We start from the raw sequence: 27,500 nt of genomic DNA, 5'->3' as shown, positions 1-27,500 counted from the left end.
CTCTCTCTGTCCCTCCCTCTCCCTCTCTCTGTCACTCCCTCTCCCTCTCTCTCTCCCTCCCTCTCTCTCTCTCTCTCTCTCCCTCCCTCTCTCTATCTCTCTCTCTCCCTATCTCTCTCCATATCTCTATCTCTCTCTCCCTCTCCCTCTCTCTGTCCCTCTCTTCCTCTGTCTCTCTCTCCCTATCTCTCTCTCTCCCTCCGTCTCTCTCTCCCTCTCTTCCTCTCTCTCTCTCTCTGTCATTATAGACAGCCAACAGTATTGATTGTAATCAGATCTGACTGTATTGTTGTTGTTGTTGTCACTCAGGCAATAAGAACGTGGTGACCAGAGAGCAGCTGGACCGGATGAAGAACGGCTGTATAGTCTGCAACATGGGACATTCCAATACTGAGATTGATGTGGTGAGTTACTTTTACCTGTGTGTGTGTGTGTGTGTGTGTATGTGTGTGTGCACGCTTTGTGTTTCTACTGTGTCACTAATCCTGCCCCGGTCTCTCTCGCCTCTAGGCCAGCCTGCGGAGTCCGGAGCTTACCTGGGAGAGGGTGCGTTCTCAAGTGGACCATGTTATCTGGCCCGATGGCAAGAGGGTTGTCCTGCTGGCTGAGGTACGGTTTCTGTCCTCTACAACCCCTGTGTCCCTGGCCTGGAACCAAACTGAGCATCACTCCCATTCACTGTTGTTTCACCCTAGTGCAATGTTTCCCAAACTCACCAAGGGCTGCACGTTTAGGGGTTTTACCCTAGCACTACACAGCTGATTCAAATCATCAAAGCTTGATGATGACTTGGTTATTTGAGTAAGCTGTGTAGTGCCAGGGCAAAACAACCAAACGTGCTCCCCTTGTGCAATGCAGGACCAAGTTTGGGGAACACTGCTTTAGTGACATGGAGCACTGAGTGAAACAATAGTGAGACAGAATGACCTTTAGCTTGGATCTCAGTGTACTTTATTCCTTCCCAAACCTTTGTCTGTGATTCAAAGAGCTATAAAAAAACATTCTAGAGTTACAAAATAGGCAGAGGGATAGGTTTCCCACCATGAGATGTATCCTGATGACCTTTCTGTCACCTCTGTCTACTTCCAAACCTGACTCTCTTATTGAAAACACAACAAAATAGTGACTTGGCCTGAGAGGTTTCCCACTAACATGTAACTAAAGGCTTTGTCTTGTTGACCCATGTTGTGTAGTGTGTACTGTGAGGGGATAGTGTGTACTGTGAGGGGATAGTGTGCACTCTACTGTGAGGGTAGAGTGTGTACTCTACTGCGAGGGGATAGTGTGTACTGTGAGGGGATAGTGTGTACTGTGAGGGGATAGTGTGTACTGTGAGGGGATAGTGTGCACTCTACTGTGAGGGGATAGTGTGTACTCTACTGTGAGGGGATAGTGTGTACTCTACTTCGAGGGTAGAGTGTGTATTGTGAAGGTAGAGTGTGTATTGTGAGGGTAGAGTGTGTATTGTGAGGGTAGAGTGTACTCTACTGTGAGGGTAGTGTGTGTACTGTGAGGGTAGTGTGTGTACTCTACTGTGAGGGTAGAGTGTGTACTCTACTGTGAGGTTAGAGTGTGTACTCTACTGTGAGGGTAGAGTGTGTACTCTACTGTGAGGTTAGAGTGTGTACTCTACTGTGAGGGTAGAGTGTGTACTCTACTGTGAGGGTAGAGTGTGTACTCGACTGTGAGGGTAGAGTGTGTACTCTACTGTGAGGGTAGAGTGTGTACTCGACTGTGAGGGTAGAGTGTGTACTCTACTGTGAGGCTAGAGTGTGTACTCTACTGTGAGGGTAGAGTGTGTGCTCTACTGTGAGGGTAGAGTGTGTGCTCTACTGTGAGGGTAGAGTGTGTACTCTACTGTGAGGGGATAGTGTGAACTCTACTGTGAGGGGATAGTGTGCACTATGAGGGGGTAGTGTGCACTCTACTGTGAGGGTAGAGCGTGTACTCTACTGTGAGGGTAGAGCGTGCACTCTACTGTGAGGGTAGAGCGTACACTCTACTGTGAGGGTAGAGCGTGCACTCTACTGTGAGGGTAGAGCGTGCACTCTACTGTGAGGGCAGAGCGTGCACTCTACTGCGAGGGTAGAGCGTGCACTCTACTGCGAGGGTAGAGGGTGCACTCTACTGCGAGGGTAGAGCGTGCACTCTACTGCGAGGGTAGAGCGTGCACTCTACTGCGAGGGTAGAGCGTGCACTCCACTGCGAGGGTAGAGCGTGCACTCTACTGCGAGGGTAGAGCGTGCACTCTACTGCGAGGGTAGAGCGTGCACTCTACTGCGAGGGTAGAGCGTGCACTCTACTGCGAGGGTAGAGCGTGCACTCTACTGCGAGGGTAGAGCGTGCACTCTACTGCGAGGGTAGAGCGTGTACTCTACTGCGAGGGTAGAGCGTGCACTCTACTGCGAGGGTAGAGCGTGTACTCTACTGCGAGGGTAGAGCGTGTACTCTACTGCGAGGGTAGAGCGTGTACTCTACTGCGAGGGTAGAGCGTGTACTCTACTGCGAGGGTAGAGCGTGCACTCTACTGCGAGGGTAGAGCGTGTACTCTACTGCGAGGGTAGAGCGTGTACTCTACTGCGAGGGTAGAGCGTGTACTCTACTGCGAGGGTAGAGCGTGTACTCTACTGCGAGGGTAGAGCGTGTACTCTACTGCGAGGGTAGAGCGTGTACTCTACTGCGAGGGTAGAGCGTGTACTCTACTGCGAGGGTACAGCGTGTACTCTACTGCGAGGGTAGAGCGTGTACTCTACTGTGAGGGTAGAGTGTTTACTCTGCGATAGTCATTTATTCCTTGTTGTTTGGTCATCATCACAACCCTACAATTTCTCTCTTATAATCTCTGTTTTGATTTGAAAGGTGTTTCCCTGAGAATGGCTATAAAACTGACCAGTGTATTGATGTGTGTGTGTGTGTTTCCTATAGGGTCGTCTTTTGAATCTGAGCTGTTCTACAGTACCTACGTTTGTCCTGTCTATCACAGCCACTACTCAGGTGAGACATATTGTCCTGTCTATCACAGCCACTAGTCAAGGTGAGACATATTGTCCTGTCTATCACAGCCACTAGTCAGGTGAGACATATTGTCCTGTCTATCACAGCCACTAGTCAAGGTGAGACATATTGTCCTGTCTATCACAGCCACTAGTCAAGGTGAGACATATTGTCCTGTCTATCACAGCCACTAGTCAAGGTGAGACATATTGTCCTGTCTATCACAGCCACTAGTCAAGGTGAGACATATTGTCCTGTCTATCACAGCCACTAGTCAAGGTGAGACATATTGTCCTGTCTATCACAGCCACTAGTCAAGGTGAGACATATTGTCCTGTCTATCACAGCCACTACTCAGGTGAGACATATTGTCCTGTCTATCACAGCCACTAGTCAAGGTGAGACATATTGTCCTGTCTATCACAGCCACTAGTCAGGTGAGACATATTGTCCTGTCTAACACAGCCACTAGTCAAGGTGAGACATATTGTCCTGTCTAACACAGCCACTAGTCAAGGTGAGACATATTGTCCTGTCTATCACAGCCACTAGTCAGGTGAGACATATTGTCCTGTCTATCACAGCCACTAGTCAGGTGAGACATATTGTCCTGTCTATCACAGCCACTAGTCAAGGTGAGACATATTGTCCTGTCTAACACAGCCACTAGTCAGGGTGAGACATATTGTCCTGTCTATCACAGCCACTAGTCAAGGTGAGACATATTGTCCTGTCTATCACAGCCACTACTCAGGTGAGACATATTGTCCTGTCTAACACAGCCACTAGTCAGGGTGAGACATATTGTCCTGTCTATCACAGCCACTAGTCAAGGTGAGACATATTGTCCTGTCTATCACAGCCACTAGTCAAGGTGAGACATATTGTCCTGTCTATCACAGCCACTACTCAGGTGAGACATATTGTCCTGTCTAACACAGCCACTAGTCAAGGTGAGACATATTGTCCTGTCTATCACAGCCACTAGTCAAGGTGAGACATATTGTCCTGTCTATCACAGCCACTACTCAGGTGAGACATATTGTCCTGTCTAACACAGCCACTAGTCAGGGTGAGACATATTGTCCTGTCTATCACAGCCACTAGTCAAGGTGAGACATATTGTCCTGTCTATCACAGCCACTAGTCAAGGTGAGACATATTGTCCTGTCTATCACAGCCACTACTCAGGTGAGACATATTGTCCTGTCTATCACAGCCACTAGTCAGGTGAGACATATTGTCCTGTCTATCACAGCCACTACTCAGGTGAGACATATTGTCCTGTCTAACACAGCCACTAGTCAAGGTGAGACATATTGTCCTGTCTATCACAGCCACTACTCAGGTGAGACATATTGTCCTGTCTATCACAGCCACTAGTCAGGGTGAGACATATTGACATTGTTTATTTACATAGAGACCGATCCAATCAGAACATTGACACATGGAAATACAAGTTAGATGCATTGTATCATCACAATTTAACTCTCACCGGTTTTCAGTGCTTTTCCCCAGATGTACACATAGTAGTTAGAGTCATTCATTGACATTGTGACAGTGTTCAGGACACAGAGATTAACTAAGCAATACTGGGCTGCATGTGTTACAGACGTTGTAATAGTCCTACTTCTAGTTGTGGCGGTTTGCTGAAGACGAGACCAGAGGTACTCTGTTCTCCTGTTGTTCTCCTGCTACCTGAGCTTTGTGAGAGTGGGATGTTGGCAGCGTTGAGACTCTCTGGTGGTCTGTGTCTCTCTGTAGGCCCTGGCTCTGATTGAGCTGTTCAATGCTCCTGAGGGACGCTACAAACAGGATGTCTATCTGCTGCCTAAAAAGATGGGTAAGACCATGGCACCCTATTCCTTATATAGTGCACTACTTTTGACCATGGCCCATAGAGCTTTGATTAAAAGTAGTGCACTAAATAGGGAATAGGGTGCCATTTGGATTGAACTGAGCCTTATTGATTAAAAATGTAATAAACACTGTAGATATCAAATCTTAATAAACACTGTAGATATCAAATCTCAATGAATAGAATCCACTCACAGTTTTCAATGCTCAGTTTGTTGTGTGGTTCAATGTCACAACCTCAAGCTTTTTACCATAAAAATGCATTTTCCAAACAGAAGTGTTGTTCTGTCCCAAATGGCACCCTATTCATTATGTAGTGCACTACGACCATATCGGCCCTGGTCAGATGGTGTGCACTACATAGGGAGTAGGGTGCCATTTTGGGAAACACACATTACTTTTGTTGCTATCCACCTAAGTAAATATTTCACTGTAAGGTCTACTACACCTGTTGTATTCGGCGCATGTGACAAATAACATTTGATCTACCACTTCACAAGCCACCTGTGTATTTCAGATGAGTATGTGGCCAGCTTGCATCTGTCCAATTTTGACGCCCACCTGACAGAGTTGTCTGATGAGCAGGCAAAGTACATGGGTCTGAACAAGAACGGCCCCTTCAAACCCAACTACTACAGGTATTGAGAGATTTTGGCACACACACACACACACACACACACACACACACACACACACACACACACACACACACACACACACACACACACACACACACACACACACACACACACACACACCTTACTTATTCCCTCCCTGTTACATTTCTCTTTTTTGTCACCTAGTCAGCTCAGGGATTTGAACCAGCAACCTTTCAGTTACTGGTCCAACGCTCTTAACTACTAGGGTACCTGCCACCTGTTGTAATGTTGAAAAATAGCTCTGGGATAGGGTTGGAGTGACTATCAAAGGCAAACTAAACCATTAGCCTATGACTACAAACAAAGGAATAGAAACCAATATAAAGAATCAAGTATTTGGTGAAAAGGAAAGGACAACTCCTATAATCATTGACACATTCAGGGAAATAAGGAATTCGATATAGAAACAGTAAAGAACCACTGACTGACTGGCTGACTTACAGAACCCTGTGATACACAACTGGTTAAGTCACGCAAAAAGAACCAGGTCAACTTTTCAACAAAAAACAAACATTCTCTCAAACATTTCAGATAATGGTTTCCTCTGTAATTATGCTGACAGGTGAGGCTATTTAAGTGGGGGTGGGTAGAATTCCTGCCTTCCTTTCTAGTGTGGTGATTGGCTGTTGGGGAAAGCAGTCAAGTAGGAGTGATCTGGGTTTTTCTTTATTTCTTTCATTTGTTGATTGAGTAGTTTTAGGGGTAGTAGTTTAGTGGGTAGTAGTTTAGTGGGTAGTAGTTTTAGGGGTAGTAGTTTTAGGGGGTAGTAGTTTTAGGGGGTAGTAGTTTTAGGGGGTAGTAGTTTTAGGGGGTAGTAGTTTTAGGGGGTAGTAGTTTAGTGGGTAGTAGTTTTAGGGGTAGTAGTTTAGTGGGTAGTAGTTTAGTGGGTAGTAGTTTAGTGGGTAGTAGTTTAAGGGGTAGTAGTTTTAGGGGTAGTAGTTTTAGGGGTAGTAGTTTTAGGGGTAGTAGTTTAAGGGTAGTAGTGTAGGAGGTAGTAGTGTAGGGGGTAGTAGTTTTAGGGGTAGTAGTTTTAGGGGTAGTAGTTTAGTGGGTAGTAGTTTAGGGGTAGTAGTTTAGGGGTAGTAGTTTAGTGGGTAGTAGTTTAGTGGGTAGTAGTTTAGTGGGTAGTAGTTTTAGGGGTAGTAGTGTAGGAGGCAGTAGTGTAGGGGTAGTAGTTTTAGGGGTAGTAGTTTTAGAGGTAGTAGTTTTAGGGGTAGTAGTTTAAGGGGTAGTAGTTTTAGGGGTAATAGTTTAGTGGTAGTAGTGTAGGGGTAGTAGTTTTAGGGGTAGTAGTCTAGGGGTAGTAGTTTAGTGGTAGTAGTTTAGTGGTAGTAGTGTAGGGGTAGTAGTTTAGGGGTAGTAGTTTAGGGGTAGTAGTTTAGTGGTAGTAGTGTAGGGGTAGTAGTTTTAGGGGGTAGTAGTTTAGGGGTAGTAGTTTCAGGGGTAGAAGTTTAGTGGGTAGAAGTTTAGTGGGTAGTATTTTTAGTTGGTAGTAGTTTAGGGGGTAGTAGTTTAAGGGTAGTAGTTTTAGGGGTAGTAGTTTTAGGGGTAGTAGTTTAGGGGTAGTTGTTTAGGGGTAGTAGTGTAGGGGGTAGTAGTTTAAGGGTAGTAGTTTAGGGGTAGTGGTTTAGGGGTAGTAGTGTAGGGGGTAGTAGTTTAGGGGTAGTAGTTTTAGGGGGTAGTAGTTTTAGGGGTAGTAGTTGTAGGGGTAGTAGTTGTAGGGGTAGTAGTTGTAGGGGTAGTAGTTGTAGGGGTAGTAGTTTAGGGGGTAGTGGTTTAGGGGTAGTAGTTTAGGGGGTAGTAGTTTAGGGGGTAGTAGTTTAGGGGGTAGTAGTTTAGGGGGTAGTAGTTTTAGGGGGTAGTAGTTTTAGGGGGTAGTAGTTTTAGGGGGTAGTAGTTTAAGGGTAGTAGTTTAAGGGTAGTAGTTTTAGGGGTAGTAGTTTAGGGGTAGTAGTTTAAGGGGTAGTCGTTTAGTGGGTAGTAGTTTTAGGGGGTAGTAGTTTAGTGGGTAGTAGTTTTAGTGGTAGTAGTTTTAGGGGTAGTAGTTTTAGGGGTAGTAGTTTAGTGGGTAGTAGGTTAGTGGGTAGTAGTTTAGTGGGTAGTAGTTTAGGGGTAGTAGTTTGTGGGTAGTGGTTTTAGGGGTAGTAGTTTTAGGGGTAGTAGTGTAGGGGTAGTAGTGTAGGGGTAGTAGTTTAGGGGTAGTAGTTTTAGGGGTAGTAGTGTAGGGGTAGTAGTGTAGGGGGTAGTAGTGTAGGGGGTAGTAGTTTAGTGGGTAGTAGTTCAGGGGTAATAGTTTAGGGGTAGTATTTTAGGGGGTAGTATTTTAGCGGGTAGTAGTTTTAGGGGGTAGTAGTTTTAGGGGTAGTAGTTTTAGGGGTAGTAGTTTTAGGGGTAGTAGTGTAGGGGTAGTAGTGTAGGGGGTAGTAGTTTAGGGGTAGTAGGTTTAGGGGTAGTAGTTTTAGGGGTAGTAGTTTTAGGGGTAGTTGTTTAGGGGTAGTAGTTTAGTGGATAGTAGTTTTAGGGGGTAGTAGTTTTAGTGGGTAGTAGTTTAGTGGGTAGTAGTTTTAGGGGTAGTAGTTTTAGGGGTAGTAGTTTAAGGGTAGTAGTGTAGGAGTTAGTAGTTTTAGGGGTAGTAGTTTAGGGGATAGTAGTGTAGGGGGTAGTAGTGTAGGGGGTAGTAGTTTAGGGGTAGTAGTGTAGGGGGTAGTAGTTTTAGGGGTAGTAGTTTTAGGGGTAGTAGTGTAGGGGGTAGTAGTGTAGGGGGTAGTAGTGTAGGGGGTAGTAGTTTTAGGGGTAGTAGTTTTAGAGGGTAGTAGTTTAGGGGTAGTAGTTTTAGGGGGTAGTAGTTTAAGGGGTAGTAGTGTAGTGGGTAGTAGTTTAGGGGTAGTAGTTTAGGGGTAGTAGTTTAAGGGTAGTAGTGTAGGAGGTAGTAGTTTAGGGGGTAGTAGTTTAAGGGTAGTAGTGTAGGAGGTATTAGTTGTAGGGGTAGTAGTTTAGGGGGTAGTAGTTTAGGGGGTAGTAGTTTAAGGGTAGTAGTGTAGGGGGTAGTAGTTTAGGGGTAGTAGTTTTAGGGGTAGTAGTTTAGGGGTAGTATTGTAGGGGGTAGTAGTTTTAGGGGTAGTAGTTTTAGAGGGTAGTAGTTTAGGGTAGTAGTTTTAGAGGGTAGTAGTTTAGGGGTAGTAGTTTAGGGGTAGTAGTTTAGGGGTAGTAGTGTAGGGGGTAGTAGTTTAAGGGTAGTAGTTTAGGGGTAGTAGTTTAGGGGTAGTAGTGTAGGGGGTAGTAGTTTAGGGGTAGTAGTTTTAGGGGGTCGTAGTTTTAGGGGTAGTAGTTTTAGGGGGTAGTAGTTTTAGGGGGTAGTAGTTGTAGGGGTAGTAGTTTTAAGGGTAGTAGTTTTAGGGGTAGTAGTGTAGGGGGTAGTAGTTTTAGGGGGTAGTCGTTTAGGGGGTAGTAGTTTAAGGGTATTAGTGTTAGGGGTAGTAGTTTTAGGGGTAGTAGTTTAGGGGTAGTTGTTTAGGGGTAGTAGTGTAGGGGGTAGTAGTTTAAGGGTAGTAGTTTAGGGGTAGTAGTTTAGGGGTAGTAGTGTAGGGGGTAGTAGTTTAGGGGTAGTAGTTTTAAGGGTAGTAGTTTTAGGGGTAGTAGTGTAGGGGGTAGTAGTTTTAGGGGGTAGTAGTTTTAGGGGGTAGTAGTTTAGGGGGTAGTAGTTTAAGGGTAGTAGTTTTAGGGGTAGTAGTTTTAGGGGTAGTAGTTTAGGGGTAGTTGTTTAGGGGTAGTAGTGTAGGGGGTAGTTGTTTAGGGGTAGTAGTGTAGGGGGTAGTAGTTTAAGGGTAGTAGCAGGGGGAGTAGTTTAGGGGGAGTAGTTTAGGGGTAGTAGTGTAGGGGGTAGTAGTTTTAGGGGGTAGTAGTTTTAGGGGGTAGTAGTTTAGGGGGTAGTAGTTTAAGGGTAGTAGTTTTAGGGGTAGTAGTTTTAGGGGTAGTAGTTTAGGGGTAGTTGTTTAGGGGTAGTAGTGTAGGGGGTAGTTGTTTAGGGGTAGTAGTGTAGGGGGTAGTAGTTTAAGGGTAGTAGCAGGGGGAGTAGTTTAGGGGGAGTAGTTTAGGGGTAGTAGTGTAGGGGGTAGTAGTTTAGGGGTAGTAGTTTAGGGGTAGTAGTTTTAGGGGGTAGTAGTTTTAGGGGTAGTAGTTGTAGGGGTAGTAGTTGTAGCGGTAGTAGTTGTAGGGGTAGTAGTTGTAGGGGTAGTAGTTTAGGGGGTAGTGGTTTAGGGGTAGTAGTTTAGGGGGTAGTAGTTTAGGGGGTAGTAGTTTAGGGGGTAGTAGTTTAGGGGGTAGTAGTTTAGGGGGTAGTAGTTTAGGGGGTAGTAGTTTAGGGGGTAGTAGTTTTAGGGGGTAGTAGTTTTAGGGGGTAGTAGTTTAGGGGTAGTAGTTTAAGGGGTAGTCGTTTAGTGGGTAGTAGTTTTAAGGGGTAGTAGTTTAGTGGGTAGTAGTTTAGGGGTAGTAGTTTTAGGGGGTAGTAGTATAGGGGGTAGTAGTTTAGTGGGTAGTAGTTTTAGTGGTAGTAGTTTTAGGGGTAGTAGTTTAGTGGGTAGTAGGTTAGTGGGTAGTAGTTTAGTGGGTAGTAGTTTAGTGGGTAGTAGTTTAGGGGTAGTAGTTTGTGGGTAGTAGTTTAGGGGTAGTGGTTTTAGGGGTAGTAGTTTTAGGGGTAGTAGTTTTAGGGGTAGTAGTGTAGGGGTAGTAGTGTAGGGGTAGTAGTTTAGGGGTAGTAGTTTTAGGGGTAGTAGTGTAGGGGTAGTAGTGTAGGGGGTAGTAGTGTAGGGGGTAGTAGTTTAGTGGGTAGTAGTTCAGGGGTAGTAGTTTTAGGGGTAGTATTTTAGCGGGTAGTAGTTTTAGGGGGTAGTAGTTTTAGGGGTAGTAGTTTTAGGGGTAGTAGTTTTAGGGGTAGTAGTGTAGGGGTAGTAGTGTAGGGGGTAGTAGTTTAGGGGTAGTAGTTTTAGGGGTAGTAGTTTTAGGGGTAGTTGTTTAGGGGTAGTAGTTTAGTGGATAGTAGTTTTAGGGGGTAGTAGTTTTAGTGGGTAGTAGTTTAGTGGGTAGTAGTTTTAGGGGTAGTAGTTTTAGGGGTAGTAGTTTAAGGGTAGTAGTGTAGGAGTTAGTAGTTTTAGGGGTAGTAGTGTAGGGGGTAGTAGTGTAGGGGGTAGTAGTTTAGGGGTAGTAGTGTAGGGGGTAGTAGTTTTAGGGGTAGTAGTGTAGGGGGTAGTAGTGTAGGGGGTAGTAGTTTTAGGGGTAGTAGTTTTAGAGGGTAGTAGTTTAGGGGTAGTAGTTTTAGGGGGTAGTAGTTTAAGGGTAGTAGTGTAGTGGGTAGTAGTTTAGGGGTAGTATTTAGGGGTAGTAGTTTAAGGGTAGTAGTGTAGGAGGTAGTAGTTTAGGGGTAGTAGTTTAAGGGTAGTAGTGTAGGAGGTATTAGTTGTAGGGGTAGTAGTTTAGGGGGTAGTAGTTTAGGGGGTAGTAGTTTAAGGGTAGTAGTGTAGGGGGTAGTAGTTTAGGGGTAGTAGTTTTAGGGGTAGTAGTTTAGGGGTAGTATTGTAGGGGGTAGTAGTTTTAGGGGTAGTAGTTTTAGAGGGTAGTAGTTTAGGGTAGTAGTTTTAGAGGGTAGTAGTTTAGGGGTAGTAGTTTAGGGGTAGTAGTTTAGGGGTAGTAGTGTAGGGGGTAGTATTTTAGCGGGTAGTAGTTTTAGGGGGTAGTAGTTTTAGGGGTAGTAGTTTTAGGGGTAGTAGTTTTAGGGGTAGTAGTTAGGGGTAGTAGTGTAGGGGTAGTAGTGTAGGGGGTAGTAGTTTAGGGGTAGTAGTTTTAGGGGTAGTAGTTTTAGGGGTAGTTGTTTAGGGGTAGTAGTTTAGTGGATAGTAGTTTTAGGGGGTAGTAGTTTTAGTGGGTAGTAGTTTTAGTGGGTAGTAGTTTTAGGGGTAGTAGTTTTAGGGGTAGTAGTTTAAGGGTAGTAGTTTAGGAGTTAGTAGTTTTAGGGGTAGTAGTTTAGGGGGTAGTAGTGTAGGGGGTAGTAGTGTAGGGGGTAGTAGTTTAGGGGTAGTAGTGTAGGGGGTAGTAGTTTTAGGGGTAGTAGTTTTAGGGGTAGTAGTGTAGGGGGTAGTAGTGTAGGGGGTAGTAGTTTTAGGGGTAGTAGTTTTAGAGGGTAGTAGTTTAGGGGTAGTAGTTTTAGGGGGTAGTAGTTTAAGGGTAGTAGTGTAGTGGGTAGTAGTTTAGGGGTAGTATTTAGGGGTAGTAGTTTAAGGGTAGTAGTGTAGGAGGTAGTAGTTTAGGGGTAGTAGTTTAAGGGTAGTAGTGTAGGAGGTATTAGTTGTAGGGGTAGTAGTTTAGGGGGTAGTAGTTTAGGGGGTAGTAGTTTAAGGGTAGTAGTGTAGGGGGTAGTAGTTTAGGGGTAGTAGTTTTAGGGGTAGTAGTTTAGGGGTAGTATTGTAGGGGGTAGTAGTTTTAGGGGTAGTAGTTTTAGAGGGTAGTAGTTTAGGGTAGTAGTTTTAGAGGGTAGTAGTTTAGGGGTAGTAGTTTAGGGGTAGTAGTTTAGGGGTAGTAAGGGGGTAGTAGTTTAAGGGTAGTAGTTTAGGGGTAGTAGTTTAGGGGTAGTAGTGTAGGGGGTAGTAGTTTAGGGGTAGTAATTTTAGGGGGTCGTAGTTTTAGGGGTAGTAGTTTTAGGGGGTAGTAGTTTTAGGGGGTAGTAGTTGTAGGGGTAGTAGTTGTAGGGGTAGTAGTTTTAAGGGTAGTAGTTTTAGGGGTAGTAGTGTAGGGGGTAGTAGTTTTAGGGGGTAGTCGTTTAGGGGGTAGTCGTTTAGGGGGTAGTAGTTTTAGGGGTAGTTGTTTAGTGGGTAGTAGTTTAGGGGTAGTAGTTTAGTGGATAGTAATTTTAGGGGTAGTAGTTTTAGGGGGTAGTAGTTTAGTGGGTAGTAGTTTTAGGGGTAGTAGTTTAAGGGTAGTAGTGTAGGAGTTAGTAGTTTTAGAGGTAGTAGTTTAGGGGGTAGTAGTGTAGGGGGTAGTAGTGTAGGGGGTAGTAGTGTAGGGGGTAGTAGTTTAGGGGTAGTAGTGTAGGGGGTAGTAGTTTTAGGGGTAGTAGTTTTAGGGGTAGTAGTGTAGGGGGTAGTAGTTTTAGGGGTAGTAGTTTTAGAGGGTAGTAGTTTTAGAGGGTAGTAGTTTAGGGGTAGTAGTTTTAGGGGGTAGTAGTTTAAGGGTAGTAGTGTAGTGGGTAGTAGTTTAGGGGTAGTAGTTTAGGGGTAGTAGTTTAAGGGTAGTAGTGTAGGAGGTAGTAGTTTAGGGGTAGTAGTTTAGGAGGTATTAGTTGTAGGGGTAGTAGTTTAGGGGGTAGTAGTTTAGGGGGTAGTAGTTTAAGGGTAGTAGTGTAGGGGGTAGTAGTTTAGGGGTAGTAGTTTAGGGGTAGTAGTTTAGGGGTAGTAGTTTAGGGGGTAGTAGTTTTAGGGGTAGTAGTTTTAGAGGGTAGTAGTTTAGGGGTAGTAGTTTAGGGGTAGTAGTTTAGGGGTAGTAGTGTAGGGGGTAGTAGTTTAGGGGTAGTAGTTTAGGGGTAGTAGTTTAGGGGTAGTAGTGTAGGGGGTAGTATAGTAGTTTTAGAGGGTAGTAGTTTAGGGGTACGTAAGTTTAGGGGTAGTAGTTTAGGGGTAGTAGTGTAGGGGGTAGTAGTTTAAGGGTAGTAGTTTAGGGGTAGTAGTTTAGGGGTAGTAGTGTAGGGGGTAGTAGTTTAGGGGTAGTAATTTTAGGGGGTCGTAGTTTTAGGGGTAGTAGTTTTAGGGGGTAGTAGTTTTAGGGGGTAGTAGTTGTAGGGGTAGTAGTTGTAGGGGTAGTAGTTTTAAGGGTATTAGTTTTAGGGGTAGTAGTGTAGGGGGTAGTAGTTTTAGGCGGTAGTCGTTTAGGGGGTAGTCGTTTAGGGGGTAGTAGTTTAGGGGTAGTAGTTTAGTGGATAGTAATTTTAGGGGTAGTAGTTTCAGGGGGTAGTAGTTTAGTGGGTAGTAGTTTTAGGGGTTGTAGTTTTAGGGGTAGTAGTTTAAGGGTAGTAGTGTAGGAGTTAGTAGTTTTAGAGGTAGTAGTTTAGGGGGTAGTAGTGTAGGGGGTAGTAGTTTTAGGGGTAGTAGTTTTAGAGGGTAGTAGTTTTAGAGGGTAGTAGTTTAGGGGTAGTAGTTTTAGGGGGTAGTAGTTTAAGGGTAGTAGTGTAGTGGGTAGTAGTTTAGGGGTAGTAGTTTAGGGGTAGTAGTTTAAGGGTAGTAGTGTAGGAGGTAGTAGTTTAGGGGTAGTAGTTTAGGAGGTATTAGTTGTAGGGGTAGTAGTTTAGGGGGTAGTAGTTTAGGGGGTAGTAGTTTAAGGGTAGTAGTGTAGGGGGTAGTAGTTTAGGGGTAGTAGTTTAGGGGTAGTAGTTTAGGGGTAGTAGTGTAGGGGGTAGTAGTTTTAGGGGTAGTAGTTTTAGAGGGTAGTAGTTTTAGAGGGTAGTAGTTTAGGGGTAGTAGTTTTAGGGGTAGTAGTGTAGGGGTAGTAGTGTAGGGGGTAGTAGTTTAGGGGTAGTAGTTTTAGGGGTAGTAGTTTTAGGGGTAGTTGTTTAGGGGTAGTAGTTTAGTGGATAGTAGTTTTAGGGGGTAGTAGTTTTAGTGGGTAGTAGTTTTAGTGGGTAGTAGTTTTAGGGGTAGTAGTTTTAGGGGTAGTAGTTTAAGGGTAGTAGTGTAGGAGTTAGTAGTTTTAGGGGTAGTAGTTTAGGGGGTAGTAGTGTAGGGGGTAGTAGTGTAGGGGGTAGTAGTTTAGGGGTAGTAGTGTAGGGGGTAGTAGTTTTAGGGGTAGTAGTTTTAGGGGTAGTAGTGTAGGGGGTAGTAGTGTAGGGGGTAGTAGTTTTAGGGGTAGTAGTTTTAGAGGGTAGTAGTTTAGGGGTAGTAGTTTTAGGGGGTAGTAGTTTAAGGGTAGTAGTGTAGTGGGTAGTAGTTTAGGGGTAGTATTTAGGGGTAGTAGTTTAAGGGTAGTAGTGTAGGAGGTAGTAGTTTAGGGGTAGTAGTTTAAGGGTAGTAGTGTAGGAGGTATTAGTTGTAGGGGTAGTAGTTTAGGGGGTAGTAGTTTAGGGGGTAGTAGTTTAAGGGTAGTAGTGTAGGGGGTAGTAGTTTAGGGGTAGTAGTTTTAGGGGTAGTAGTTTAGGGGTAGTATTGTAGGGGGTAGTAGTTTTAGGGGTAGTAGTTTTAGAGGGTAGTAGTTTAGGGTAGTAGTTTTAGAGGGTAGTAGTTTAGGGGTAGTAGTTTAGGGGTAGTAGTTTAGGGGTAGTAGTGTAGGGGGTAGTAGTTTAAGGGTAGTAGTTTAGGGGTAGTAGTTTAGGGGTAGTAGTGTAGGGGGTAGTAGTTTAGGGGTAGTAATTTTAGGGGGTCGTAGTTTTAGGGGTAGTAGTTTTAGGGGGTAGTAGTTTTAGGGGGTAGTAGTTGTAGGGGTAGTAGTTTTAAGGGTAGTAGTTTTAGGGGTAGTAGTGTAGGGGGTAGTAGTTTTAGGGGGTAGTCGTTTAGGGGGTAGTCGTTTAGGGGGTAGTAGTTTTAGGGGTAGTTGTTTAGTGGGTAGTAGTTTAGGGGTAGTAGTTTAGTGGATAGTAATTTTAGGGGTAGTAGTTTTAGGGGGTAGTAGTTTAGTGGGTAGTAGTTTTAGGGGTAGTAGTTTTAGGGGTAGTAGTTTAAGGGTAGTAGTGTAGGAGTTAGTAGTTTTAGAGGTAGTAGTTTAGGGGGTAGTAGTGTAGGGGGTAGTAGTGTAGGGGGTAGTAGTGTAGGGGGTAGTAGTTTAGGGGTAGTAGTGTAGGGGGTAGTAGTTTTAGGGGTAGTAGTTTTAGGGGTAGTAGTGTAGGGGGTAGTAGTTTTAGGGGTAGTAGTTTTAGAGGGTAGTAGTTTTAGAGGGTAGTAGTTTAGGGGTAGTAGTTTTAGGGGGTAGTAGTTTAAGGGTAGTAGTGTAGTGGGTAGTAGTTTAGGGGTAGTAGTTTAGGGGTAGTAGTTTAAGGGTAGTAGTGTAGGAGGTAGTAGTTTAGGGGTAGTAGTTTAGGAGGTATTAGTTGTAGGGGTAGTAGTTTAGAGGGTAGTAGTTTAGGGGGTAGTAGTTTAAGGGTAGTAGTGTAGGGGGTAGTAGTGTAGGGGGTAGTAGTTTAGGGGTAGTAGTTTAGGGGTAGTAGTGTAGGGGGTAGTAGTTTTAGGGGTAGTAGTTTTAGAGGGTAGTAGTTTAGGGTAGTAGTTTTAGAGGGTAGTAGTTTAGGGGTAGTAGTTTAGGGGTAGTAGTTTAGGGGTAGTAGTGTAGGGGGTAGTAGTTTAAGGGTAGTAGTTTAGGGGTAGTAGTTTAGGGGTAGTAGTGTAGGGGGTAGTAGTTTAGGGGTAGTAATTTTAGGGGGTCGTAGTTTTAGGGGTAGTAGTTTTAGGGGGTAGTAGTTTTAGGGGGTAGTAGTTGTAGGGGTAGTAGTTGTAGGGGTAGTAGTTTTAAGGGTAGTAGTTTTAGGGGTAGTAGTGTAGGGGGTAGTAGTTTTAGGGGGTAGTCGTTTAGGGGGTAGTCGTTTAGGGGGTAGTAGTTTTAGGGGTAGTTGTTTAGTGGGTAGAAGTTTAGGGGTAGTAGTTTAGTGGATAGTAATTTTAGGGGTAGTAGTTTTAGGGGGTAGTAGTTTAGTGGGTAGTAGTTTTAGGGGTAGTAGTTTTAGGGGTAGTAGTTTAAGGGTAGTAGTGTAGGAGTTAGTAGTTTTAGAGGTAGTAGTTTAGGGGGTAGTAGTGTAGGGGGTAGTAGTGTAGGGGGTAGTAGTGTAGGGGGTAGTAGTTTAGGGGTAGTAGTGTAGGGGGTAGTAGTTTTAGGGGTAGTAGTTTTAGGGGTAGTAGTGTAGGGGGTAGTAGTTTTAGGGGTAGTAGTTTTAGAGGGTAGTAGTTTTAGAGGGTAGTAGTTTAGGGGTAGTAGTTTTAGGGGGTAGTAGTTTAAGGGTAGTAGTGTAGTGGGTAGTAGTTTAGGGGTAGTAGTTTAGGGGTAGTAGTTTAAGGGTAGTAGTGTAGGAGGTAGTAGTTTAGGGGTAGTAGTTTAGGAGGTATTAGTTGTAGGGGTAGTAGTTTAGGGGGTAGTAGTTTAGGGGGTAGTAGTTTAAGGGTAGTAGTGTAGGGGGTAGTAGTTTAGGGGTAGTAGTTTAGGGGTAGTAGTTTAGGGGTAGTAGTGTAGGGGGTAGTAGTTTTAGGGGTAGTAGTTTTAGAGGGTAGTAGTTTAGGGTAGTAGTTTTAGAGGGTAGTAGTTTAGGGGTAGTAGTTTAGGGGTAGTAGTGTAGGGGGTAGTAGTTTAAGGGTAGTAGTTTAAGGGTAGTAGTTTAGGGGTAGTAGTTTAGGGGTAGTAGTTTAGGGGTAGTAGTGTAGGGGGTAGTAGTTTAGGGGTAGTAGTTTTAGGGGGTCGTAGTTTTAGGGGTCGTAGTTTTAGGGGGTAGTAGTTTTAGGGGGTAGTAGTTGTAGGGGGTAGTCATTTTAGGGGGTAGTCATTTTAGGGGTTGTAGTTTTAGGGGTAGTAGTTTTAGGGGGTATTCGTTTTAGGGGTAGTCGTTTTAGGGGTAGTAGTTTTAGGGGTAGTAGTTGTAGGGGGTAGTCGTTTTAGGGGTAGTTGTTGGGGTAGTACTTTAGGGGTAGTATGTTTAGGGGTAGTAGTTTAGGGGGTAGTAGTTTAGGGGTAGTAGTTTAGGGGTAGTAGTTGTAGGGGTAGTAGTTTTAGGGGGTAGTCGTTTTAGGGGTAGTAGTTGTAGGGGTAGTAGTTTTAGGGGGTAGTCGTTTTAGGGGTAGTAGTTTTGGGGTTCTGTGAAAGGGACATGAAACATCTTGTGGGACAGCACAAATCATATTATATTTATGGTTCTGTATGGCATGGATATTGGCTTCCTTTTGTGTGTGATTTTTTTTTTTTTTTTTTATAAATCCCACTGTAGTTATATGATTGTTTTTAATGAAATCATATCTATTGTCTATGCTCCAAGGTATTGACAGGAATGGACAATGCAGTGACCTGCAACCAACATCTGGGGAGAAAAAAAAAAACAAGTTTATTTCTCTATTTTATTTTCAAAATTGTTACAAAAGGGAAGAAATAAGAATTATTTTGCTTTTATGCTGAATCTAAACTGTATTATTAACACAGTCAGGCATGATAATAATAATAATAATAATAACATATCAAACTTGTCTGTTAGGTATATGAATCAATTCATGCATTTCAATCATATGAAACAAGAGCAGAAACCAATATGTATGTTCCAAATGGCACCCTATTCCCTATATAGTGCACTACTTTTGACCAGATCCCTATGGACCCCTATTCCTTATATAGTGCACTACTTTAGACCAGAGCCCTATAGGCCAGGGTCAAAAGTAGTGCACCAACTAGAGTAAAAGGTTCCATTTGGGACGCACACCAAGAGAAGTAACCATAAACCAAAAAAACGTCAGTCATATATTTAAAAAAAGTCTGTTTGCATGATTTTATCTTTAAAATGATTCATTAATTGTTGCTAACGCTAATTGTTGCTAAATCACAATGTTTATCAGTGGCGGCTGGTGGGAGGAGCTATAGGAGGAGGGGCTCATTGTAATGGTTGGAATGGAATCCACGTAACGGTATAAAACACATCAAACATATGGTAACCACGTTAGACTCCGTTCCATTAGTTCCGTTCCGGTCATTACAATGATCCCGTCCTCCTATAGCTCCTCCCACCAGCCCCCACTGATGTTTATTCATGGTTAATTGTCAATGTACTGTAGTTTTATCTGCTCCTGAAAGTAATATGATGGTGCCAAATTATTGGCCGTACTGTTAGAGAGGAGAATGAGAGGGATATGTTTCCACACACACACACACACACACACACACACACACACACACACACACACATTGTCAGCGCACTGACATCTTAAATAAAGTACATTCCATGAGCCAGAATTGGTGTTGTGAGCCCTTTTTTATGTCTAATACGGTATTTGACAAGTGTTTCATAACTGCAACAAAGCCTTGATGAAAGTCGCTGACTGGTATCTGCATACATACCTTCCATTAATGCCAGAGTGTGAATATGCCTTCTGAGCCGTTTGCTTATCAGTTACCTTCAACATTCAGTTCAACTCATTTGTTAGGAGTTCATATATTTGAAAAATTCCAAGATTTGAGATTATTTTTGAGTTCTAGAAGAGGTATTAGTCTGTTGGCCTACAGTGACCTACTATATATATATATATTCGTTTTTTTCTGCTTCTGTTCATTGTTAAATAAGTTATATGTCAACATATGATAAGGTACACTTCATATGTTCGCCTTAGACTATTTCTGTTCCATGTCCTTATACTTCTCTTGTGATTGTTGTATGTATTAGATATCAGCAATAAACTCATCCTATATACTAAATAAAAACATACAATTTGTTTGTAGACTGATTTGCTGTGTGTGTGAGTGAGTGTGTGTGAGTGAGTGTGATCAAGAGAGGCCTGAGAAGTCCACCTGACAATAGCTGACGTTGTTTTTTACATAGTGAGCTCCAAAGGTATTGGAACAGTGACCATTGTTGTTGTTGTTTGACTCTGTACATTGTGATTTAGGTTTGAAATGATACAATGACTACGAGGTTAAACTGCAGACTGTCAGCTTTCATTTCAGGGTATTTTCATCCATATCGGGTGGATACAAAAGTATTGGGAACAAATTCACTTACATGTGTATTAAAGTAGTCAAAAGTGTAGTATTTTGTCCCTCTACAAACATGTATGCATTTGCTGTTTATTTTGGTTGTGTTTATAATTTTGTGCCCAATATAAATGAATTGTAAATAATGTATTATGTCGTATTGGAGTCACTTTTATTGTAAATAAGAATAGAATACTAAACTACTTTAATACACATAAGTGAATTTGTCCAAATACTTTTGTTCCTATAAAATGTAGGGGACTGTACAGAAAGTGCTGTAATTTCTAAATGGTTCAGCCAATATGGATGAAAATACCCTCAAATTTAAGCAGACAGTCTGTACTCTAACCTCAGTCATTGTATCATTTCAAACCCAAAGTGCTGTTCACTGTCCCAAAACCTTTGAAGCGCACTGTACCTTTTTCATGATGCCAGTCGAGGCCCATGTCAAAAACTAATTTCCATGTCGTGTTTATAATGCTCTTTTGCACGCTTTCCTGAACCTGCCTAGTTGTACCAATTTTTATTTTCTATTCAAACAGTCCAGCATGTTGACTATCCGCCCAGTGTTCAGTGCTACTGATTCGGTGTCGGGTTGCGTCCTAGAATATTCTCCGGCTTTCCCAGAGCGCCCACTGGCTGCAGTTACTAATATTACTGGCTGTGTCAAACTGTCACAGAAGATGTGCGATCATTCTAGAAAGGTGCCTTTAGTATATAAAGCCATGGATCTCTCTCAGTTGAGGCATACCTTTTGGAGTAACCACACGACTCAGAAGCAAGGCCCAAACGGGAAAATACTCAGGACTCATCCAAGATCCTTCAATATCTCAAGAGAAGAACAAGCTGTCAATCAGTGTAAGTAGGGTTATTCTATAATGCTACAGTGTTGATACTGAGGCAGTTTTTAGATAATACATATGCAAGTTAACTGTTTAGGTATTATGTAAGTTATGTTCCTAATCTTACACATGCAGGAACTCAAACAAAACTAAAAAAAAAACAAGATGTCTTCAGCAAAGGGAGTATCTATTGGTATTGACCTGGGAACCACATACTCCTGTGTGGGGGTGTTCCAGCATGGCAAGGTGGAGATCATCGCCAACGACCAGGGAAACAGGACCACCCCCAGCTATGTGGCCTTCACCGACACAGAGAGACTCATCGGTGACGCAGCAAAGAACCAGGTAGGTCCCACTTCTGTCTGTCTATGTTTTAATAAATGCTTCCATGTAATAGTCTCTGGGATCAAATGTTGATCAAATCTTGTGGATGCATGTATTGTTTTGTTTACCCAAACTAACATTTAATTGTAATTAATTTCAATGCAGGTGGCCATGAACCCCACCAACACTGTGTTTGATGCAAAACGCCTGATCGGCAGGAAGTTCAACGACCAGATCGTTCAGTCAGACATGAAACTGTGGCCTTTTAAGGTACATTTTACATGTATTATTCATTTATTTACAATTTTTAAGAATACAAGCTCTAATTTATTACAATAAAGCACTAATCATTCAACAAATGGAAACATCACAAACAAATAATAACTAAAATACATACAGGGTTAGATACATACATACATACATACATACATACAGGGTTAGATACTTACAGGGTTAGATACTTACAGGGTTACATACATTTAAAATACATTTGAAAAGTTTGAGTATATCAATAGATGACCTTGTTGTTCTCACCCTTCTAGGTGATCGACGATGGTGGGAAGCCCAGAGTCCAGGTGGAGTACAAGGGAGAGACCAAGGCCTTCTACCCCGAAGAGATCTCCTCAATGATCCTGGTCAAGATGAAGGAGATTGCTGAGGCCTACCTGGGCCAGAAGGTGTCCAATGCAGTCATCACAGTCCCAGCCTACTTCAACGACTCCCAGAGGCAGGCTACTAAAGACGCCGGGGTGATCTCTGGTCTAAACGTCCTGAGGATCATCAATGAGCCCACGGCGGCGGCTATCGCTTACGGCTTGGATAAGGGAAAGAGAGAGGAACGCAATGTACTCATCTTTGATCTCGGCGGAGGCACCTTTGACGTCTCAATCTTGACCATCGAGGATGGGATATTTGAGGTGAAGGCCACATCTGGGGACACTCACCTGGGAGGGGAGGACTTTGACAACCGCCTGGTCAACCACTTTGTGGAGGAGTTCAAGAGGAAGAACAAGAAGGACATCAGTCAGCACAAGAGGGCAGTGAGGAGACTTAGAACTGCCTGTGAGAGGGCCAAGAGAACTCTCTCCTCCAGTTCCCAGGCCAGCATTGAGATCGACTCCCTCTTTGAAGGCATCGACTTCTACACCTCCATCACCAGGGCTCGGTTTGAAGAACTCAACTCGGAGCTCTTCAGGGGAACCCTGGACCCTGTGGAAAAAGCCTTGAAAGATGCCAAGATAGACAAGGCTCAGGTCCACGAAATCGTCCTGGTTGGTGGCTCCACACGAATCCCTAAGATCCAGAAGCTCCTGCAGGACTTTTTCAATGGAAGGGAACTCAACAAGAGCATCAACCCAGATGAAGCAGTGGCGTACGGTGCTGCAGTCCAGGCGGCCATCTTGATGGGCGACACCTCTAAGAACGTCCAGGACCTTCTCCTCTTGGACGTGGCTCCTCTGTCTCTGGGCATCGAGACGGCAGGAGGGGTCATGACCGCCCTGATCAAACGTAACACCACCATCCCCACCAAACAGACACAGATCTTCTCCACCTACGCTGACAACCAGCCAGGTGTGCTCATCCAGGTGTACGAGGGAGAGAGAGCCATGACCAAGGACAATAATCTGCTTGGGAAGTTTGATCTCACAGGTATCCCTCCTGCTCCTAGAGGAGTTCCCCAAGTCGAGGTGACCTTCGACATCGACGCTAACGGCATCCTGAACGTGTCGGCACTGGATAAAAGTACCGGCAAAGAGAACAAGATCACCATCACCAACGACAAGGGGCGACTCAGTAAAGAAGACATAGAGAGGATGGTGCAGGATGCAGACAAATACAAAGCTGAGGACGATGCACAGAGGGAGAAGATTGCAGCCAAGAACGGTTTGGAGTCCTACACATTCAACATGAAGAGTAGTGTAGAAGACCCAAACCTCGCAGGGAAGATCAGCGAGGATGACAAGAAGAAGGTTGTTGAGAAGTGCAACCAAACTATCTCCTGGTTGGAGAACAATCAGATGGCTGAGAAGGAGGAGTTTGAGTACCAGCAGAAGGAGCTGGAGAGAGTGTGTAACCCAATCGTATCCAAGCTCTACCAGGGGGCGGGAGGGGCTCCTCCAATGGGGAGCTGTGGAAGACAGGCCGGGGGCGGGGCTAGCTCTCAGGGCCCTACCATTGAGGAGGTGGACTAATTAATCAATTAATCAATCAATCAATCAATCAATCAATCACTAAAAAGAGACCTGTTTATGATAGAACTACTGTTTGTCAACTAGCTTTGCATGTACATAGAACTTTGCATGTACATAGAACTTTGCATGTACATAGAACTTTGCATGTACATAGAACTTTGCATGTACATAGATTTACTGTCACTACAAGAGCACGTTAGGTTGTTGTGTCAACTTCAACCCTAAATGATATGATCACATGTTAAACCAATATTATGAATGGCCTCGTTTTTTTGGTTATTCATTTAACTTGTTACAATAAAAAAAAAATGAAAATCAAATGTTTTGTTAGTCACTCTTTTCATTAACACTGTCTCATATTCACAGTTAAGGACATTCTCTGTAACAATGTTACCTTTCAAATTGGTCATACAAAATAACAAGTACTATCCTCACATTTATAATCAAAGTTTATAAACAATGTACTGTACAACATTACATAACAGTGGTTCTCTTATCATTTTAATTGCTCACAAGATAATTTAATTTCTGGTATTATATTGACATTGATATTTAAACCAAACTTAATTGTACATGTTTGGATAGATGACTCACTCTATGCCCACAGAACGACTATTGACTCAATTCATAAAAAAAATGTTTGCATCCCAAAATGGTAGTGGACTATGAAGGGAGTCGGATTTCATTACTCTTCAAAATGATGGGAACCAATATGACCACTAGATGGCAATCTTAGGTCACCAAAAGAAAAACACCTTTTCAAAATGCCAACAAACGCTGTTCCTTTTGAACCTGTTCACCTGTTGGACCAGACTGTCTTATGAAATATGAATATGCTAATCTTTTCCTAGAATAGCTCTGAACCGACGTTAACCACTAAGCAGGCTGTATGAGCTGAATTGAACTGAATTTCTATTTGCGGTACGTCAATAAAACATCTTCCTTTTAAGATGCACATTTTGAAGAGGATGACACATGAACGCATTGTTATTATAAAACATGTCTTTCCAAAGTGGTCCTAACGTTATGACACAACAGCTAGTGTAAACCCTTATTCTAACCTTGTGCAATTGTTGGTTATTTTAAGCCGGCAACACAAATTGATAAGGATTACTTGGTGGTGATGAGTTATGTAAAAAAAAAAAAAAAATCTGTCTCTTGTAAATGAAGGATAAAAACGAGGTATTATTCAACGAGCATCAGTGAGAGGAAGAGAACATTCTAGAGCAATGAAGAAACTGTACAAGCATCGCTTCTGATTGCAAAGGAATCAACATGTTATTGAGAGATGTCTTTATACAAGTGGCCACAGCTCAAAGGACTGATTTAAGTGCTCCAGTTTTAACTGAATTATTCTGGTAAATACAATGATGTGGGGTTAACGTGCTTGGCATGGTCTATAGAACACGAGTGAGTCAGCGTGAGGAAATGGTACAGACTAAAAGACACATGTTGCCATACAAAGAGCAGTTGTAAAATAAACGATGTTTCATGGATCTCCCAATAATGTGACTTTGAATTCATATACATGTGTGTGGGTGTAGGTGTGTCTGTGTGAATTCATTGTTTTAGTTATCCTAATTGAGGATCAATATATTTAACGATGGATACCCTACCTGTCCTCAGCCTACACTGTGGCACACAGATACAGTACCATAATAGATATGCGTGAATCTACAGTCATTTTAAATCCCCTAATAGTCCTATTCACGTTTTCAAATTATATCAACGGAAATCATGAATATATTTAAAGGAGTGGTATATTATAGAACAGAATAATCTCTCATAAAGGCTAAATGAACCAGACTAGAAAGGGTTAATTTACCGAGGCGCTACAGGGAGGGCTGCCTGTGTGTCATCTGTCTGACTGACTGACTATGGTGTGGCTGAGCTAAAGGAGGAGGGAGGATACTTCTGGTTGGAGAAGAAACAGATCTTTAATCTTCTCTGAAAAACAACCTCACATCACATCTCATTCGCTTCGAGGAAGACATCGCACATTGATGGAATATTCCAATGCACGCGTCGTTAGTCATTTAGTCATTTGGATCATTATTGGGGTCAACTTCCATGTTTAGGAAATGTGTTAGATTTTTTGGGGGGGTTTGGCAGATTTTGTGATTTTTGTGAATTTTCAGATAAGGAATAATGCAACAATAGGTGAGGACCTTGGGTTATTACTCCAAATAATTAATCTAGAAATAGACTTTCTTTAAATTGGCACATTTTGTAGATTTGATGTAGAATATAACACTCCCAATATTCCATAGCCTAATCTGAAACTATCGCTGAAGGTCGCCAAGTATCCATCACGGAACTGTTGAATATTTGAAGCCTATTTTCGGCTACAACTTCTGCTTATTTATAGACATTTATAGACATTATTCAACAAATATTTTGACCACAAAAGCCTGCCTAGTCCAGATTTATAGAGATGTTTTGAGATTGCAACCTATAGATAAGAGTCGTTCGGTGAGTTGTATTGTAGCCTTTATAACAGGTGGTTTTAGTCAAGGGCTCTCTCTCTCTCTCTCTCTCTCTCTCTCTCTCTGCCTGCCGCTCGCTTTGGACTTGTTGAAAGCAACAGCTGTCCCCGGTACAGTTGGATACATGAGTAGTATTATAACAAGGACTGACATGAGGAAAAACTCAACTGTCACCGTGTGATTCACCGAGATATAATAACGGAATAACAAACTAACGGAATAACTAACCGTCTCTCCATCTAAATCTATGATCAACTCAGTGTGTGTTTCGTCTTACCGAGGACGCAAATCAGGCAACAAACCTCCGTCCAAGACATGCCTGAAGGAAGAGATGACCAGGGGGGAAGACTCGGAAAAAATCATTATCAATGTTGGTGGCACAAGACACGAAACCTACAAGAGCACAATCAGGACCCTACCGGGGACGCGCCTGGCATTGTTAGCCGATCCGCCAGAGCCGGTGAACAACCCAGACACGGACTCTCTCCCAGCGACTCCCTCCCAACACAGATCCATATCTCCATATCCAACTACAAACGAGTTATTTTTCGACAGGCACCCTGGCATATTCGCTTATGTGTTGAACTATTATAGGACTGGTAAGCTTCATTGCCCCGCCGATGTCTGCGGGCCTCTTTTTGAAGAGGAGTTGGCGTTTTGGATGATAGATGAGACCGACGTGGAGCCGTGTTGCTGGATGACATACCGGCAGCACCGGGACGCAGAGGAGGCGCTGGACATATTCGAACCACCGGACCCAGATGACACGGACGATGAACTAACCAGACGGTTCGGCATTGAGGACTGCCCGGACAGATCGAGGGGATGCTGCGAAGTTTGGCAACCAAAAATATGGGCACTCTTTGAGGACCCCTACTCATCCAGGGCTGCTAGAGTAAGTTTACACTACTTCCTTGCATATTAACACTATTGCAATATATAGCAATATGTTTCCTGTTCATAAACTCCCACAGTAAGTCATTAGAATCATGCAACGCAATCAACAGGTGTTTGTTCTGTCACTGCTGCTGCGCGACAACAAGACAGTAACAGGACAACATGTGCTACTGTGGAAATAACATCATGGGATGATGATATTGTCTCATTAAGTTCAAAGCTATATTATTTTACTGGGGGTTCGTTGTTATGCATAATAAGCTATATATCTTACCCACAAAGTTACCATTAATGGAGTTACTTATGACATGAGAAGTCTGTGACCAGAATGCACTGAGTAAATCATTCAAGTCCAATTCTGACCATGAAGTCTTAGGCTTTGCTATGTTCAAGTTCAAATGTGACTGTCTGACACCCAATTGGTATACAGCCAGTGTGACAGCATGACTGGTTGTTATCTCTGTCATGCCTGGTTGTTATCTCTGTCATGACTGGTTGTTATCTCTGTCATGCCTGGTTGGTATCTCTGTCATGACTGGTTGTTATCTCTGTCATGCCTGGTTGTTATCTCTGTCATGCCTGGTTGTTATCTCTGTCATGACTGGTTGTTATCTCTGTCATGCCTGGTTGGTATCTCTGTCATGACTGGTTGTTATCTCTGTCATGCCTGGTTGTTATCTGACTGGTTGTTATCTCTGTCATGCCTGGTTGTTATCTCTGTAATGCCTGGTTGTTATCTCTGTCATGCCTGGTTGTTATCTCTGTCATGACTGGTTGTTATCTCTGTCATGACTGGTTGTTATCTCTGCCATGACTGGTTGTTATCTCTGCCATGACTGGTTGTTATCTCTGTCATGACTGGTTGTTATCTCTGTCATGACTGGTTGTTATCTCTGCCATGACTGGTTGTTATCTCTGTCATGACTGGTTGTTATCTCTGTAATGACTGGTTGTTATCTCTGTCATGCCTGGTTGTTATCTCTGTCATGACTGGTTGTTATCTCTGTCATGACTGGTTGTTATCTCTGTTATGCCTGGTTGTTATCTCTGTCATGCCTGGTTGTTATCTCTGTCATGACTGGTTGTTATCTCTGTCATGCCTGGTTGTTATCTCTGTCATGACTGGTTGTTATCTCTGTCATGACTGGTTGTTATCTCTGTTATGACTGGTTGTTATCTCTGTCATGCCTGGTTGTTATCTCTGTCATGACTGGTTGTTATCTCTGTCATGACTGGTTGTTATCTCTGTTATGCCTGGTTGTTATATCTCGTCATGCCTGGTTGTTATCTCTGTCATGACTGGTTGTTATCTCTGTCATGCCTGGTTGTTATCTCTGTCATGACTGGTTGTTATCTCTGTCATGACTGGTTGTTATCTCTGTTATGCCTGGTTGTTATCTCTGTCATGACTGGTTGTTATCTCTGTCATGACTGGTTGTTATCTCTGTAATGACTGGTTGTTATCTCTGTCATGTCTGGTTGTTATCTCTGTCATGACTAGTTGTTATCTCTGTCATGCCTGGTTGTTATCTCTGTCATGACTGGTTGTTATCTGACTGGTTGTTATCTCTG

The 27,500-nt window shown here is 43.2% G+C and overlaps 3 protein-coding genes across 5 annotated transcripts in view; all 3 read left to right on the top strand.

Moving 5' to 3' along the window:
- The window catches only part of LOC106572868 (S-adenosylhomocysteine hydrolase-like protein 1), a 62,825-nt gene extending 43,897 nt beyond the window's left edge, over positions 1 to 18,928 (top strand). For 2 of the 3 annotated variants that reach the window (XM_082962252.1, XM_082962254.1), the window contains exons 12-17: positions 310 to 404; positions 511 to 609; positions 2,926 to 2,994; positions 4,759 to 4,837; positions 5,369 to 5,489; positions 17,491 to 18,928. In XM_082962252.1, the coding sequence (XP_082818378.1) occupies positions 310 to 404; positions 511 to 609; positions 2,926 to 2,994; positions 4,759 to 4,837; positions 5,369 to 5,489; positions 17,491 to 17,497 (470 nt within the window). In that variant the 3' untranslated portion in view covers positions 17,498 to 18,928. Of the gene's footprint in view, positions 1 to 309; positions 405 to 510; positions 610 to 2,925; positions 2,995 to 4,758; positions 4,838 to 5,368; positions 5,497 to 17,490 lie in introns of those variants that run through there. The other variant, XM_082962253.1, reaches the window with a different exon arrangement.
- A 1,010-nt stretch (positions 18,929 to 19,938) lies between these two features.
- Positions 19,939 to 22,865, top strand: LOC106572869 (heat shock 70 kDa protein-like). The gene is made up of 4 exons (XM_014147413.3): positions 19,939 to 20,045; positions 20,165 to 20,374; positions 20,519 to 20,623; positions 20,896 to 22,865. Exons 2-4 carry the CDS (start codon positions 20,195 to 20,197, stop codon positions 22,543 to 22,545), a joined length of 1,935 nt encoding a protein of 644 aa, XP_014002888.2. The 5' UTR covers positions 19,939 to 20,045; positions 20,165 to 20,194; the 3' UTR covers positions 22,546 to 22,865.
- Positions 22,866 to 24,386: 1,521 nt separating this feature from the next.
- The window catches only part of LOC106572844 (voltage-gated potassium channel KCNC1), a 52,536-nt gene continuing 49,422 nt past the window's right edge, over positions 24,387 to 27,500 (top strand). Inside the window, exon 1 of the mRNA XM_045696455.2 lies at positions 24,387 to 25,926. Within this exon, the coding sequence (XP_045552411.1) occupies positions 25,279 to 25,926 (648 nt within the window). The 5' untranslated portion in view covers positions 24,387 to 25,278. The remainder of the gene's footprint in view (positions 25,927 to 27,500) is intronic.

Source organism: Salmo salar, chromosome 15 (assembly GCF_965601325.2).
Source record: "Salmo salar chromosome 15, fSalSal1, whole genome shotgun sequence".
NCBI lineage: Eukaryota > Metazoa > Chordata > Actinopteri > Salmoniformes > Salmonidae > Salmo > Salmo salar.
Note: the sequence above shows the minus strand (reverse complement) of the source record. Positions and strands in the feature narration are given on the sequence as shown.